At 36.5% G+C, this 17,947-nt stretch overlaps 1 protein-coding gene across 13 annotated transcripts in view; it reads right to left on the bottom strand.

The window, feature by feature from the left end:
• The window catches only part of LOC134530579 (protein FRA10AC1 homolog), a 71,870-nt gene that overhangs the window by 10,253 nt on the left and 43,670 nt on the right, over positions 1 to 17,947 (bottom strand). For 6 of the 13 annotated variants that reach the window (XM_063365540.1, XM_063365542.1, XM_063365536.1 and 3 more), the window contains 2 exons: positions 16,209 to 17,065; positions 12,318 to 15,406 (listed from right to left, as the gene is read on the bottom strand). In XM_063365540.1, the coding sequence (XP_063221610.1) occupies positions 13,060 to 15,406; positions 16,209 to 16,897 (3,036 nt within the window). In that variant the 5' untranslated portion in view covers positions 16,898 to 17,065 and the 3' untranslated portion in view covers positions 12,318 to 13,059. Of the gene's footprint in view, positions 1 to 84; positions 230 to 12,317; positions 15,407 to 16,208; positions 17,066 to 17,947 lie in introns of those variants that run through there. The other 7 variants (XM_063365547.1, XM_063365548.1, XM_063365545.1 and 4 more) reach the window with 2 other exon arrangements.

The raw sequence follows: 17,947 nt of genomic DNA, 5'->3' as shown, positions 1-17,947 counted from the left end.
TCACCAACACTGACTACCTAACGTGCGACCACATTGACCAAACACACCAAGAACCTGCACGCGGCCCGGCGAGCTACAACTCACGTGTCCCTGCGCAGGGCCTGGGTGGCCCCTCGCCCGGTGAGCAGGTAGTCATTGATGAGTCGCTTGTGCAGGTCGTAGGTGGAGAGCGCAGCCAGGGCTGGGTCCACTCCCCCGCTGGCCGCCCACGACCGCCTCAGCATCGTGCCTGCGCAACAAAGCACGGTCCACTACGAGGGCATGCCACCACCCCCACACACTGACACGGACAGATTCATGGGACCATCACTGGGTCACCATTTGACAGTATTTGGCACTGCATCAAGCACGCACTTTCGTTGAAATCATCTAATGTAAAGTTACAATTTGATAGCAGACATATTTAAATTTTATGTCCACAAGACATCAAGCACTTACTCAATGAAACACATATATAATGCTGCAAGATATTATAACTGTAACTATGTGTCAAATGAATGTATGGTCTACCCTTATTGATCATTAATGTATGTTACTACCCCCCAAACCAGCCAGACATTGCACCTCACAGTTCAAAATGGCGAAACAGCTCGCTATGCCATCGTCCAAAATTATTCAGTTATTTAACCACTTAGTAATTTTAGATTCTTGTTTCAGCTTTTTAAACTTATTCTTGGTTCAGTGACTGATGGTGTCAGGCACACATGCCTTGTATCACATTACCAACACCTTAACTTTTAAAAAAAAATTAGTTTAATTAAATTTTTCCATTTGTATTCAAAATGCAATGCAATGCAACATTCAATGAAAGTTATTTATTTTTTAAGGTGTCCGCTTAGCGAGCAGAATATTTGTGTTACTGATGTAGAATGATAAATACAATACTCGCTGGTGTTTCTATGTAGTAATTTTTCTAAGGGCAAGGCTCTAAACAAGCGCACAGTCTTTGTCATGCATAGAACAAATATGAGATTTCACTTGTAACTGTAATATTCATGTAGAAAGGAAGTTAAAGTTGTACTGCAAGTTCTTACCTATTGATATTATTCTAAAATCAACAGTTTTTAGGTATTTATATATTTTCCCTCTTCAAAAAGTCAGTTTAAAAACCAAATACATAAATATTTCTACCATTCCGTCCTCAACCTATTCGTAAATGCTTTTCATGAACGGACACTATTCATGTACGTTGGTCAGTTTTTGAACTGTATCGGTTTTTCTGAAGCTTTGCACATCGTATGTGTGCTTAGATTTTGAACACATTACAGCCTCCTTATTCAAGGCATTTTATACTCTCGAGAGTTGATAATTTCTTAGGAAAATCAATGCTCTTTGGTAGACAATCAAAACCTGATTTGATTATTTATTTTTATCATCCATTACTTTGTTACATATTGTCAACTAAGAAACAACACTGCCTAAGTGACATTTTTGTTTGAAAATTTTTTTTTTGTTTCTCCATGAAAACATATGCATCAAATGTCTTCTCATGATGTTGTTGAGGACTTTATACTGATTAAATATGTCAATCTATAACTAAAACAACATTTTGTGTTGTTATGTTTGCAACTTGCAAGATTTACTAGCTCTCCTGAAAAATTTGCTGTTTGTCACATAGGCAGTGTTGTTTCTTAAGCAACGATTGTGTATTATTTATTATTTTCAGGAAAACACACAGGACAGCAGTCACAATTCACGGAAACTGAAGCTGCGTTGCTATTGGTGTCATCAGAGATTCCAGTTTACTAATTCCTGTATTTGCCAAGTTGGCTGCACACTCGTGTCACACACAAGCAAACTGCTTCCGACGAGACTGTGACCAAAGACATTGCTACATTGATCATAGGTCGTAAAGTGCACTGTCTTTAATCCAGCATTCTATTGTTCGGCACATTCGGCGATCCAACACCTACCGAGCAGCTCACGTTCATACACATTTTTTTTCCGGGTGTATTCCAGCAGTTGCCCTTGGCTTCCAGGTCGCATTTAACTGCACTGCTGGTGGTTTTTTGTTAGGTCAGAGTTCATCTTTACTGTTGGTTTTAATTTCAGTACAGTGTTTTCGGTTTTCTAGTGGGTTACAGCGACGGCTCTAGATTTTGCGGGGCACGGGGCATAACATTTTTAAGATGGGACCAACCAAGGGGAGAAGGGGAGGGTGGAGTAACAAATAGCCCCCAAGGCCCTCCCCTGGAAAATTTTAAAAATAAACTCTTTCAAAAAATGTTTTTAAGCAAATCTAAATCTTCTATTTCAACAATGGGTTTGCTAATTTATCTTTAAAAATGTTGATATTCTTTCCTAATAAATTATCCTGCAGTTAGTTTTCTGAATTATTACGACCACATCATGGTAAAATCCCATCATCATAAGAGGCAATAAAATATTAGAAATTTATTTCAGTACAATAATACAATATTATAAATTGAAATAGGTATTGATCAGCATTTTAAATGATACATGCAAATAATTTATTTTTCTATTCCCATTAATGTCCAGACTTTTAACAGAACTATTACAAACAAGGGTAGTATGAAAAAAATGGCCCGGCTTGCCAAGCCTTGTAACCGCCCCTGGTGGGTTATATTTCACAGATACATACATTTCCATCATGGTTTTTTGGACAATAGATCTGAATCATTGATGCAACATGATAATTGGCATTTTTAAATAGTAATGCTCTAGTGCATTTTTTCTTTAAATAGAGCAGCTAATTACTACTTCCTTCAAACAACCCATTGAAACTATAATGGCATTTGATAAACTGGCATGGTCGTGATTATGAACGTATCATATAAAAATCATACTTTGTTATTTTACTACCCATTCGTAAATTCTATCAACACATACAAACATACTGTTTTTGTTAATAAGGGACTATAGAAATTGTCCTACACTGGCACTGCTATCATTTAAAAACAAACACTTTTCAAGTATATCTGGTACATGCACAAGTTGAGAATATGTTTACCATAAATCATGCCATAACAAGGAAAATAGCAAATTACTAATGTTTAGTAATGCATAAACTTTATTTACTACACTGCTAAGTGTAATAACTAATAAATTTGTATATCTGGTTTTTGATGCTATAGAAATTTGTTTCCATAATTTTTTTTACATCTTTGAAAATAATTTCAAATTAATGTAAATTTCTTTGTGAAACTGATATAAAATTATTTTTGAAAAGTGTACTGATTTAAAAGTACATAAATATTCTAAAAAGTTAGTACATGGAAATGAAAACACTAAAATATCTAAAAGGACAACTTTTAGAATCATAAAACACACAAAATTTACATGATCATCTAAATTATGTCTATTAATATTTCATCTGGCACGTGGGAAATGCTTAAATCTTGGGGGACAACAATAAGCCACATATACAAAATGTCATAAAATTTCTAAGTACATAGTCACCACTACACGGTGATTAATGAGTCATTTCTCGTTATGGCATGTATTTCTAGGTAACAAATATGGAGATCATCTGCATAGTTTTCGGTAACACTACCAATCTTTCATAAGTAGGGACAAGACTACATGGTGTACTGTGATAAAACCAAAATAACACAGAAAGCATGTCAGTAAACAATAACACAGAAATGCAACAAATTCATGAAATAAATCAGCATTTATAATCAAAATATTAAATCAATCCACAAAATCATATTTTAATATATGTATTTAATTCAAGGAATGTAATTTATTTAGCATGACGTTTGTACCAAAATGTATGAAAATTTTTTGAAGTGAAATTTCTTTTGGCGCAATGGAGTAAAAATTTCAAGGCAGAATTTTAATGCTACGTTTTCGTGTAATATTGTTTGTTTCTGACGCGGAAGGGACGGTGCAGAGAACTTGACGGGCCCCGATGCCTTGGGCGGGCTCCACGTGGTGGCGTGCCGCTCAGGTTGAACCCTGCCATGCTGCGGGGATAGGCGGTCACCTGCGCCTGACGCCTCCAGACTTGCTGGCGTCTAGTAAGGGAGTATTCGGGCAGAGGGCAACACAACGGGGTTTAATCTTATTGTTGTGCACCACGCCACAGGACATATTTGCAAGAAAATTATGTTCTTTTAAGTACACATTATTTTAATTGTGTAAATCAGTATTGTTAAACAGTGTTATATGAGTACTACTGTTTTATCTCTGTAACTAAATATTTTTTAATAGCCTGAGCAGTTATTTTTAAGTGGGTAGTAATTATGTTATTCATGTTTATTTAGAAAATTGTCTTCTTTCTCTCTTTCTGCTGTTTTTCCCGTTACAATTTCCTTTAAGTCAAGATTTGAATTGCCAAAAAGGTTTCACTTCTATCACGTTTACCAAACTTTTTTAAGTATTTTATTTTGCAACTGTTATTAGTAACCATTTTCACATTAAGATGTTGGCATGTTTTCCAAACACACAAATACTTCAGATTTATTTTTATTGCTCAGAGTAGTTAGACAAGCTTATTACTAATCATTATATTGCAATTATTGCAAAAGTGTATCATACATCAGTCAAAATGACACCATTTTGGTGAAATAAGTATAATGAAACATAAGAATCAGATCTGTTTAATATCATGCTATTATTATGAATAAACAAAATTCTTAAAACATAAAACCACCAAATCTCTTCTCTATTCATAAGTGACTAGTTACAACTACTTTCTTCCTAGCCTTTTCCCAATGTACCCCTCAGCCCACAGACAATCTCCAGACTCTCAGATCAAGCATCACAACATTATGCCATCCTCTGGAACATTATCAAACCAACATTCGAGATCTGCACTAACTTCCAGACTGCCGTGACCCTAGATACTGTGGGGCCATGGGAAATTTACTTTTACGGAGCCCCCATATTTTGGAGACAGGCCTTACCGGGAGCAAGTATGTGTTGTTTAGGGGAGGGGAGAAGAGTTATCGAACAGCAACCACAGAAAAATGGGTTTTAGAAGTCCTCACCTGGAAAAGTTTAAAAATAAACTCTTTAAAACAAAGTTTTTAAGCCAACTTGAACTGAAATTCAGACTAGGGTTTTGCTCATTTACCTTACAAAATTTTCATTTATTACCCTGATAAATTTATCCTGGTTAATTTTATGCATGCTATTTCATTACTCATTTCTACCAATCACTCAGTACAAATTGTGTTAGTACATGATGTTTAGCAAAAATAAAAATAACAACAATGGCTATTTTATCTTAATCATTATTTATGAGGAATAAGTATTTTCTTATGTTTACTTGCAAGCAATAATTCTTCCAGTGTAATTCAACAATCAAGTATTTTACTCTGTACCACTCAAAATGCAATATTTTATAGGCTGGCAATAAAAATACTTCAATTTAAAAATCTGTACTACAATTTTGAAGATGTAAAACTGTATAACCATCACAAAGCATACATATGTACACACCTACCTATGCCTGAGAACAGAAACACACATCCTCATTTAGCATACATATCTACTTTCACATGTGTAAAAATTTCACATGACTTCTTTTCCACGGACTGAGAAAGTGAATGCAGAAGCCATTTTTCTGTTATTCTTGTGTTTTTTCCCCCCTTTTCATACAAAACAACTTCAGCTTTAAAATAATATTTCAGTTGTAATTTATTATCATACATTTCATCATTTTTGAATGTACATTTTTGTAGGTTTGACGGATATTATTTACACAACATTTAAAATCAATATTTTTACACTTCCTCAATATTTACTAATGCATGCTAAATAATTAACAAAAAAATTAAATAATAAACAAATTTAATAAATTATTTTATATAGCAATATTTCCGTATGTGCTTCTGCAAAGAAAACTACCACAGTAAGTTAGTACATACGCCATGTGAAGGTTGTGAATATACCTTAATGACATGTTGTACCATGCAAAAAACCTTTCAGCAGCTTACCCAATTTGTAATAAAGTGACGAAATGTGGCATTTAAGGTGACTAAATTCTAGGAAACAATTTGCAAATCCCTAGCGATGGAAATATAAATGCTCAACTTAATATTTGAAACCCATACACTTTGTTCTAACACTCCACTAATTTCTATACTTGAGACTAGATACCAGTACAAATTCTGGTAGTTTTGTGAATTGTTTTTGATGTGCAAACATCTTAGCTCTCTGTATGAGTCATTTTGTGAAAATGAAATGGAAGTCAATGAACGGAAATGTGTCACAAAGACGGCAGATCCACGTGTAGCAACATAAACCCATAAATAGTCACTTTCGTAAATATAAGGAACCATTCAAAATGTATTGGTATGCCAAATGAAACTTTATGATAGTGAAACTACCATGGAATATATTTGGTAAACTAAAACAGTCATAGTAACAACATAACCTCAAGTTTTAAAATACCTAAGAAAACTAGCATTACAATGAATAAAATATAGATTCTTCTTCTAAATTTCCAGGAGGCTTCCTAGCTCAGTGGTAGATAGCCCGCTTGGTAAGCTCAAGCGGTAAGGTTCAAATCTGATCACTGTGAAATTTTTTTAAACTTTTTAAAAACATTATACAGTAATGATGTTGAATCAATTCAATAAGGTAAAGGTTTGTTTGTACAAAGTATTTACAGACTGATTTCAGTTTTTTAAGAAAAAAACAAAACAAATAAATTAACATATTCTTAGTGTTATAATATGTGTTTTAAAAGGTTTCAGGTTAATATTTTAGTAATGCCATAGAAGATTAACTTCTATTGTGTGGGGAAACTTTACAGTACCTAATAACTGTATAGTGAATATTAAATAGATGGGTAGTATTTTAATAAATTTCCTCGTCGAAAATCTGGTCCAAAGCTGGAGTTTATCGGGACAGTATCTAAAAGTTTAAAATGCCCGGTTGTTTCGTGCTACTAATTGCTAGCTGCATTTGATGGTGGCAAGCAACATCAACGATTCAGGCAGTGAATTCTAGCTACAGGCGGAGAAAGTGTGTGTGTAATTTGCATCTAAAAATTTTGGTATTTGAAAAGCATATATTTTATTTATCAGTTCGTTTAAATATGCTTGGCATTATTTTAAAGAATTCTACATTAAATTTTGTGTCCGAGTTTTGTATTTTACGTTTATTTGCAACATGAACTACACGAGAACACACAAATTTGTTCGTTACTGAGGTTAGATGTTTATATATTACTGGCGAATACTGAAATACTTTTACTGAAAGTTTTACTTTTTAAATTTAAGTTCCTGTTGTAGACATAAAAAACATATTCCTTATAATTTTTAATTTATTTATTTTTATTTTATTTATTTATAATTGTAACATGCCAACTAACAGGACAAAGTCTTTAATGGTAGGCACACAATTAGACAAAAATACATTCACAAAAATAAACATAAATGAAAAACACAAAACAATACAATATAAAAACAAAACACACATAATAAAGACAATAAAACAAAATTCAAATGTTACAATTTAGACAACACAGAACTAAAACACACATGATCATTAAGAACTAAGGAAAAAAATTAAAGTCTTTATCAAATTTATTACAGTTGGTTATTAGCCTAAAGATAAGATCATTGTTTCTGTTAACTGTACATAAAGTGGAAGTTAAACGACTATTAAAAGGAGGTACTCTTAAACCGGTGTTGTCAAGTATATATTTACAGTTCAATTTGTTAGTATAACAGTTTTGAATGAAAATAGAGTCAAGTAATTCTCTTCGACTTGAGAGAGATATCAGATTGGGTAGAGGAAGATGTTTTTGATTAATAATATTTATTACTTTATTCTGTATTTTTTCGATTTTAATATTATCGCACATATTGATGTTGTTCCAAATTACTGAGCAGTATTCTAGTTTTGACAAAATTAATGCTAAATAAAGAGAGAGGATAGAATCAGTTTTTGTAGCATAATATGTGACATATTTAATTAAAGCTAATGTTCTTCGGGAACTAGAAATTAAATGTTCAACATGTTGGTGAAAGAACAATTTAGAATCTAGAATGATACCTAAATCTTTGAGAGAAGAGGATTTCTGAATCAAGGTGTTGCCTAATTTATAATCATATTTGATAGGAAGGTATTTTCTAGTAAAGGATATTATTTTTGTTTTGCTTTTATTGAGGGTCACAAGATTTGCTTTACACCAGTTATTAATTTCATTAATGTCAGTTTGTAATAATAAACAATCATTAAAATAGAAAATTTTTCTACTTATTTTTAGATCATCTGCGAATAGAGTGCCAGAAGAATGATTCAGAATTTGAGTAATGTCATCAATAAATATGTTAAAAAGTAAAGGAGACGAGGTAGGTACCACCTTGAGGAACTCCAGAACTAGCTATAAATTTTGAAGAATTGGAGTTGTTGATAGATACAAAAAAAGTTCGATTTTTAAGGTAACTAGAAAACCAATTAACATAATTGTCACCAAGACCGAAATTATGTAAGTTGCCTAATAGTAATGAATGCTTTAAAGTGTCGAAAGCTTTAGCAAGATCAAAGTAGCAGGCATCTACCTGACCCCTGCTAATGACTCCATTAAAAATAGGATTAAGGAAAGTAATTAGATTGGTGGCTGTGGTCATTCCTGATTTAAAGCCATGTTGATTACTAGATAAACGATTTTTTAGTTAGAAATCAGTGATTTTAAAAACTATTTTTTCAAAAATTTTAGAGAGACCATTTAATAGTGATATTGGTCTATAGTTAACCACATTTAATTTGCTTCCGTTTTTGTGAATTGGAATGACTTTTGCTATTTTCCATTTATTAGGAAAAACTTGGGTTCTTAAACTAGTATTAAATAAATGTTTTAATAGAGGTACTAATAAATGTGAACAGCCTTTCAGAATAAAATTAGGAATCCCGTCGGGTCCTGTAGACATAGAGGGTTTTAGAGCCCTTATGCCCCAAAGCACAAGGCTGTCAGAAACAGAGGGAACAGATATTGTATCAAGGAATGAATTTAAGGTGGGAACTTGGTAATTTACATTAGAGGACACATAAACACTTGAAAAGTATTCGGCAAATACATTAGTCAACACTGCTGGATCACTAGATACGACATCATTAACTTTTAACGAATGCTGTTCATGATAACAGTTTTTTATTAATTTGACATAGCACCAAAACTTCTTAGGGTTGTTCTTGATATTATTGTTAGTGGTTCTGGTCCAATTTATTTTATCACGCTTGATAAGATATTTAGTTTGTTTTCGAAAGAATGAAAATTTAGTATAATAGTACATATTTTTGTTTCTTGTGTAAAGTTTGTGAAAATGTTTCTTGGATTTTAAAGCTTGAATTAAGTCTTTTGAAAACCAAACAGGGTATTTAGATGGTTTGCTAATGAACACAGGGATGAATTCATTAATATTGAGACATATACAATTAGTTAATTGATCAACAAGATAGTTAACATCAGTAGATTCATATAAATTTGACCAATCATAATTTTTAACAGCATTGTAAAGACCAAGATAGTCACCATTTATATAGGACCTAGAGACTCTAGAAGAACTGACCACATAAGGAATGCTGTCAGATATTATTTTTATAATTAAGGCAGGATGATATGGGTCTTCAGTGACGAGTGCTTCATCCACATGAGATACTGAACATTGAGAGATGTTTGTAAAACAAAGATCTAAGAGGTTTTTGGATGTTAGGATTGTGTTATACTGAGACAGACCAAGACTAGATATAAAGTTTATAAGATATTGTGCTTTTTAGTCTTGATGTGCGTGTGCACAATGTTGGTAGTTAGATTATTGGTCCAATCAACACCTGGGACGTTAAAATCACCAAGTAGCACTAACTCATCTTGATAAGCAGCCAGTTTATCTTCTAAAGTCTCTAAAAAAGATGAATAAATATTTGGAGATGTTTGTGGTGGTATATATATATATTGCCAATTATAAAGGATTTCTTCTGAGACATTTTAACTTTTAACCAAACAGATTCAATTTCGGGGTAGTCCAGGTTATAAATAGGCTGAATAGAAGTGAATTTAAACTTATTGACTGCTATCAAAACACTGCCACCACGATCTTTAGAAGTCAGCAAGGTGTCTCTATCATTTCTGTAGATTGAGTATTGATCCGTGAAGTAGTGGGAATTAATGCTGAGATCGTTGAACCAGGTTTCAGTTAGGCAGATAAAATCATAATTAGAGATAATAATGTTTTCATAGAATTCTTTTGATTTAGTTCTTAGACCACGGACGTTTTGATAAAAAAATTCCAATTCCTTTGAAATAGGATACACGAAACACAAATTACGGTGCTCCTCCTGGCACCAGAGACAGGTTCGTTGCAGTGACACCAGCTGATAAGGACTTCATGGGGATGACGGTCTTATCAGTGCTGACAGAATTATTCGAAGTAGTCACTGGTAGCAATTTGTTCCTGGTGGAGTTTACCGTAGAAGGGACTAATTAGGCACCCACTCGGCCAGAATACTATGTTATTTATTCTATTAAAATCTTCAAGTACTACTATGTGAAACGAAGCATAAGAATCGAATTTGGTTCTAAGTTTCACTACCTTAACATGTGAAAGATTGAGTTAATTAGTTATATAGTCAACTATCTCGTTTGCATGAACAGAAGGATCAAAACGAGTAACAAACAGTGCTTTTGTTCTTCTCGGAACAGGCTTGGCGACCGTTTTAAGGTTGGGAATATTCCTTATTCCCACTTGCATCTGTGTTTTCTTTCTCTCCGGCTCACGCTTTGATTCAGTATTTGCGTTCATTTTGGATTTTCGTGCATTTTGCACAACGGTGAAGCCGTCAGAGTCAGCATGATGGTTGGTGTGGTTGTTTTTGGTGACATCACTTTTTTCTCGCTGCGTCGGAAGTAGGTCACTGGACGGACGCCCGTTACCCGAGACGCTCTGAGCTGCTACACGTTCAGTTTTTTTTGTCGTTCGAAGACTTCATTAATGCCTGACTATAAGATATCTCACTTTTATTTATTACAATCAAACTTTCTTTTATTAAGATGAGTTCTTTTTTAATTTCAGCAGTTTCAGAGCGCAAGTCGATAAGCAGACACTTAAATTGATCGTTTTCATTTTGAAGATCGTTAACTTTGTTACAAAGCAGTTCAACCTTTTTAATTAAATCATCGATTTTATGAGCATCTGGCTTCATTATTTCCAGCTTGGTTATCTCCAACGTGGGTAGTTCCTGAGTTGCACTAGTACTGGAAGCAGATTTCTTGGTCGGCGATCTAAACATTTCCGTGTTGATGACTTGCACTGACTTTAAAGAGAGAGGTTCATTATGGGGCAAAAAACCCCGGAAATCAGGTTGATCTAAGATAGAATAATTAATATTTGACACCAACAGACGATGTTAAACCAAAATAGATAGAGATAACCGACGATAATCGAGGAGCGCGCGTGCACACGTCCGTCGGCTACAGACTCCCGGCCGCTACTTTTTTTAATGTTCGTATCTCAAGGTTTAACATTACATAAGCAGACACTTCAAGTGTAAGTTTATTTAGGAGATAAGATTCATTGGTTTCTAATGTAAGGAAGCAATTTTTTTTAAATTCACAACATTACATCTAGTGTGTTTGTGTGTGATCATTGTAATTTTAATCTTGCATTTCTTCCATGCAACAGAGAGGATAGACAATACAATTCAAGAGGAGTAAACACAGTTTTGAATTCAGATGTGGCCTTAGCCAACCACTCTAGGAACCATGCTACAATGAATGGTCTTTAATCCAGCATTTTATGGTTCGGCATGTACTGACATCCGGCACCAATTGAGCAGTATATATTTTTAGATATTTTCCAGGTGGATTCCGGATGTTCACCTTGTCCGCCAGCTGGCATTAATTCCCCACAGATATTTTTAGTTACCTCAAAGTTTATCGCTACCCTCAATTTTCATTTTAGTACAGTGTTTTCTGCTTTATAGCAGGTTACATGTCACATTTTCAAATTTGGCATTCTCGTTAAATCTATATCAATGTTCAATAATCCAACAAAATCAATAATTCAGCATGGCTATTCTCAAATTAAAGACTTTTCATTTTATAATGTAACATACTTGTAACCAATAGTAAACAACTTTTGATGTTTAGAATGAGGTTCAAAATTTTGGCATTTTAAACGACCATTACGACCAATCCAACGGTCAGGGACTTAACATTCAACCACTCTCGTGCAAAGAGATTCCAATGGGGAGGTGCTCCATCCTGTTGCCAAATAAAGTTTACAGGTTCACCCTCTACTAATTGGGAGAAGAGCCACTCTTTCACGCTGCAAGCGAGAAAACAACAAATTAGTATTCGTAGTAATAAATTGAAAACTAACTCTACTTAAAAATAAATCTTTGTAACACATAATTTATTTTAATGTAGAAGACTATACAAAAACAAATACAATATAAATAATTCCATAGCTAATACTTTCAGGTTGTAATTAATTAAAATAACTTTAAATCAAAATCTGAAAAAAATTCAAAGTTAATAAGCCGGCACCAATAAACACAAAAAATTGCCAGATTTATATTATTCGACACATGACCATTACATATATTTTGTATTCCAGTTAATTAAATAATTCTACAATACTGGAAAGAAAACTGAATTTTTAAGAAGGCACCCTCCAAATACAAGAAATAAAATGAAAGACTAATCTATAAATACAGAATAAACCACACTTTAGTAATATTAGTACACATGGCCATCACTCCAAATATTATGAGTAAACAACTTCTATAAGTGGTCATAAATATACAATTTCTAATGTGCACCGCTCAATTTTTCACCAATACAATTACGTACAATGCTGCTGAGTGATCCTTCACGGTCAAAGAATCCTTTATATATTTTTGTGTGGTAAAACATTATGTGAAAACTGAATTTAAGACTGTATACATCCTTTTGATAGAAAAAGAGGGTGGCATGGCAATGCTTGTCAGTTGGCAATGGTTTCAATATTCTACAAACTGAAAGAGTGATGTTTAGTGATACAATGAATATGAAGTCATACGTATTCATCCAAGAAACAGATGCACAACATGGATGAACATAAAGACAAGGTTCACATTAGTTTGAAGGGTAGAAGTAAGTCAGTCTATGATGAGGCAGTCGTCGTCTGCTGCCTGGCCTCCGCAGAGCCCTGCCAGGTGTCGGTCCAGCGCGCTGCCAGAGTAGAATAAGACACCGCACCGCTTGCAGGCGATGCCGGGCATGCCCTCCTCTGCACCGTGCACCTGCATCGTGTGCGTCAGGTAGTCTGCGCGCAGCACAAACGCCTTGCCGCACGGCTGGCACAGGTAGGAGTACTTGTCGCAGCCGGGCACCGCGTGGCGCCGGAAGTGGTAGCGCAGCGAGACCTCGCGGCTGAATGCCACCTTGCACACGACGCAGCGGAACCACTTGTCCTGGGTCTCCGCGGCGGGCCGGTGCTGCAGGTGGGACTTGACGAAGCGCAGTGCCGGCACCTCCACGCTGCACGTCAGGCAGTAGAAGTGGGAGTCTTTCCGGTGGTTGGCGATGTGAGCCTCGCAAACCTCCTTGCTCTCCGTCACCCCTTCGCACAGCATGCACACGAACTTGTTGTCCCTCACTTGCAGGTACTCCTTGTATGAGTTCCCTGCACAGGGACTCTCCAAAACGCTCTCCCCCTTGGCAGACTCGGGAGGGGCTTCCAACCCACTGGACTCATCTCGCATTTTGTCCCAGTCCTTCATTTTCAAAGAGTACGGCCGTATGGCCTGGCCTTTGACCGGAGCGTGCCAGTCCACCACCGACATGAGCTGGGCTTGCAGTTGGTTGGGTGTAGGCAGCCCTATCAGCTTGGGCTGCTTGGGGTTCTCTCCCTTCGTCACATCCAAGGCACGCTTCATGGAGTTGGGCCTGCTGCCTTGTTCAGGCGCAGGTTGCGTCTTGTACTCCGAACATCTGTTTTGGCCGACCGGGTCAATTTGCATACGTGAAAAGTCCTTCACTGAGATTACTGGTTTCGAGCTGCTGACCTGTTGCAAAGAAGCAGAGGTGGGCAGCTGAACACAAGGAAAGGTTTGTGAAGGAAAGTTTATCACCGACACTAACGGCTGAGAATTGCTAACAACATGATGATTACTTGAGTTAGGGTGCTGAATACTAGGAACGGGTTGAACATTTGCTAAAGAAGAATGGTCTATGAATGAATTTACTGGTCTAGAATTGCTAGTAACATCTTGAAAACTTATGACTGGTTGACTGTTTTGAACTGTTTGTACACTTTTAGGTAAAACTGTAATTTCTGGCTGTGAATTGCTAATAGCTTGATGAAAACTTGTGGTGATGGGGTTTTGAATACTAGGAACTGTTTGTACATTTGTAAGTAAAGGACGGTTTACAACTGAAATTGCTGGACGTGGTTGTAAATTGCTCACATGTTGGAAAGTTGTTGTGTTCAGGGGTTCAACATTGTGAACAGCTTTTACATTTGAAAGTAAAGGATGATTTACAATGGAAATTGTTGACTGTGAATTACTAATAACTGGCTCAAAACTTGTTGCGGTGGAGAAGTGAATGCTAGGAATTGATTGTACATTCTTATTATTATGTGAAGAAAGTGTTCTAGCTGTAATTGCTGGCTGTGCAGTGTTAGTAACATGCTGTGTACTTTCAATGGGTTGTCGAATGCTAGAAATACCTTGAACATTTGCAAGTGACGGGTGGTTTACAACTGAAAATGCTGGCTGTGAATTGTTGATGAAATGCTGGAAACTTGTAGATGGGTGTAGAATGCTTGAAACTGCTTCTCTATTTGTAGCAGTCTGCTGCATCTCCACAACTAGTTTACTATTTTTGGCAGTATGTGAAAATAGGGCTACGTTTTGTGCCCCAACACTATCAGACTGAGCAACTGGCTTTGAGCTGTTCATCCAATTTGGTGGCATCTTATTTATGATTGGAGTGCGAGCACGTTGGAACATTACTTCCAAGTTTTGCGAAGCTTGCGAGTTTTTTTCCGATGGAGCGTGCGCCTGAGTCGTGAGAGGCTGGACACGTGAAACCGGTAGCTGTCGCACACTGCGAGGGGCCGGCGGTGGGTTGTCGCGGGAATTATGTGCTGCGGATGTGGCCTGCGAAGGTTGGATGTTGCCGAGATACACATATCGCAGGCTCTCTGCTTGAGAGACGGGCACTGGAACGCCCTGCACATTGTCACCAGGCCGATCCCTGGCACGCTGGTGGGCGTTCGCCTGAGCCTGAGTCCCGGAGGTCTGGCAGGCTGCATTCCTATACAACACACTCTGCTTGGCCTGGGATACCAATTCCAGAAGTTTGGTCCTGTCAGCTGGCACTGGCTGGGCAGTAGTGGAGCAACTATCCTGCTGTGCTAACACCCTGGGTTTAATAGTGGGTGTTTTGCCCCCACTATTCGCATGGTTGTACGAAACCACCATATCCAGTAAATTATTCCTGAAAAAAAAAAAAAAAATGACAAGAACAGTTATCCATTACAACATCAAGAAAAAATTCATTTTTACAACTTATTTAAAGCGACTCTCTGTGGTCCTGATAGCTAACTCTGGGGTTGAGGGTTTGAAGCTCATTTCAGGCATGAGTTTTTTAAAGATACTTTATAAGTCATTCCTCACTAAGCCACAGGGGTAAGGCTGGGACAATATGTCATATAGCTTTTTAATATTTATGACAAAGCAAGATATATTTTTCAAAAATGTTTACCATACCACTATAATAAATGCAGCCAATATTGGGAAAAATTAATGCTACTCAATTATATTACTATCCCTTCATAAATAGTATAGCATTGAAAATAAAGCTACAATTCAATGTTCAAACTAATTTGACTTCAGCAGTTAAAGGAGAGTGAAATATTACATGGCAAAGTTTGAGAGGCAAAACATTTGTTTGACATTCACAGATTGTGATAAAATATAGTAGCCATAGTAGCAAAAAATAATTAGCTCCATCATAAAATAGTTTAAAACTTCTACCTACAGTAGTCGTAGAATTTTAAATGTTAAAAGGGATAAATAATTATGGTACTCAAGAAATTGAAAATCCTCAAAATGGATGGATTCCTAGGAAAATGTTCAGCGTGTGGCTAATAAGCATGGACATTATAACCTGTCAGTATAGGAACATTCTGCTGTTGCTTAACTAGCGTACTTCAAACACACAAGAAGGTCTGGCACTAAAAAATTATTTTTTTGCATTTATCAACAGATAGTAATTCAGTCATGCAACAGAAACTCACAATGGCAATGACTCTTGCTTTATAAGTACGGTGTCGACCAGCGACTGTTGAGGACTTGCAATCATGCCCACAGCATCCGTCTGCGATCGAGTTTCCATCGTCTTCTTCAAAGGTTTATCCACCCCACCTTCAACTCGTCCACGGAACAAAGAACCAGGATCGATAAACTCCAACAACGGTTCCTCTTCTTCCTTTATTTTCACTTCGTTATTGACTTTGACTGTTTCATCGTTAAAAACACCCACATCAACAAATTCAGTCACTTCAATTTTGCTTCCTATAGTGTCAACATCTTCACTACGAGGTGACCCACTAATGTCCTCTCGCACTTCACTGGATGCTAAATCTAAAATATCAGCACAGCTGAGTTTAGAATGACTAGAGCTTTGTTTCACACTTTCTCTCGACTTTTTTTTGTCACAATTCGTAACTAGGTTCTTATTTGCTACTTGCACATCTTCGCCACTCGCTACTTCGTCAACACGTGTTTCATCACCCGTTACGTCACAAATACGACCTCCATCGCCATCGCCACGGACCCAGAGGACCTCATTTTCTCCAGAGGTGTTCTTGGTGATGCAGAATACGGGCAGGGCATCCTCTATCTCTTGGCAGGGGGTGCTGTGCACGGGGGGCGAGGGGCAGCGCTCCAGTCGTACCCAGGGCAAGGAGCCCAGCTGAGTCAGCATGTCGGGGCAGGCGGCGGGCCGCTGGTCGCACAGATGCCCCAGGTCCTGCCAGAGGCACTTCTGCAGCTTGTCGACACCCACGCCATTGGTCACGGCCCTGTGAACCAGCAACTCCGTCTCTCGGCAGAGCTGTGCACGCACACGCACATCTTTCCCTTTTCTCAGCTTCTGCAAGCAGAAAAAAAAATACTTCTAGGATGCAGGTTTCTTCATACCTGTCATCAACTTCTCAATAGAAATATTATGTTTGTCACATTGTAAACCATCATTTATTTAGAATTAAATCTCTGTAAACAATCAGCTGTTAACATTTTGCCACTGTAATGACTGGGGTGTAGTCCCTGAAGATAACCAACATGATTGAAATCAAATATAAAAATAAGAAAAATTAACTTTACATCCTTTATCAAAAAAATAAGGAAATTCAAAAGTTTAAAAATACTTCTACCAGTTTCTCATTTTGTATGATTTTATTTCAGTTCTCCTTTCAGACTAAATGATGGTGTTCCCAGATATTTAACACTCACTTGCATGTCTGTAGTGTCTCAGGCATAGAGGTAAGAAGTAAGGGAGTTGGCATGTACTATATTTGCCATGTTAATGCTTGAAGTCAAAATGAGAACAACCCCTCCAACCCCCTTCCTAACTGCATAGCAAAACCATTTTAGGTTATAATGAAGTTTAATACTAATTACTTGCAGATGTCTTGGAATCATGTTTGTTTAGCAATATTCTCTACATGATTACATTTCTATGATTCTTCCTAGCGAGTTCTTTTCTAACAATTAAAAAAAATTATGGCATATTATCTTTGATATCCTATTGATGGCCAGTTGACTTCAACTTCAGAACAGACACTCACTTATACACTAATAGCTCCATGTCACTGGCAGCACCAGCCTAACACTGTGCTGAGATACACTCTGTTCAAGTTAAGGTGAGACTTTTTAACAAGTGCTTCAGTAAATATTTGACAATATGCTTATGAATTTAACAAAATTATTGATTAAAAATAAATTAGCTAGACTGGTGCTACATGAAGCTATATTA

The sequence above is a fragment of the Bacillus rossius genome, chromosome 3 (genome assembly GCF_032445375.1).
Source record: "Bacillus rossius redtenbacheri isolate Brsri chromosome 3, Brsri_v3, whole genome shotgun sequence".
Lineage (NCBI taxonomy): Eukaryota > Metazoa > Arthropoda > Insecta > Phasmatodea > Bacillidae > Bacillus > Bacillus rossius.
Note: the sequence above shows the minus strand (reverse complement) of the source record. Positions and strands in the feature narration are given on the sequence as shown.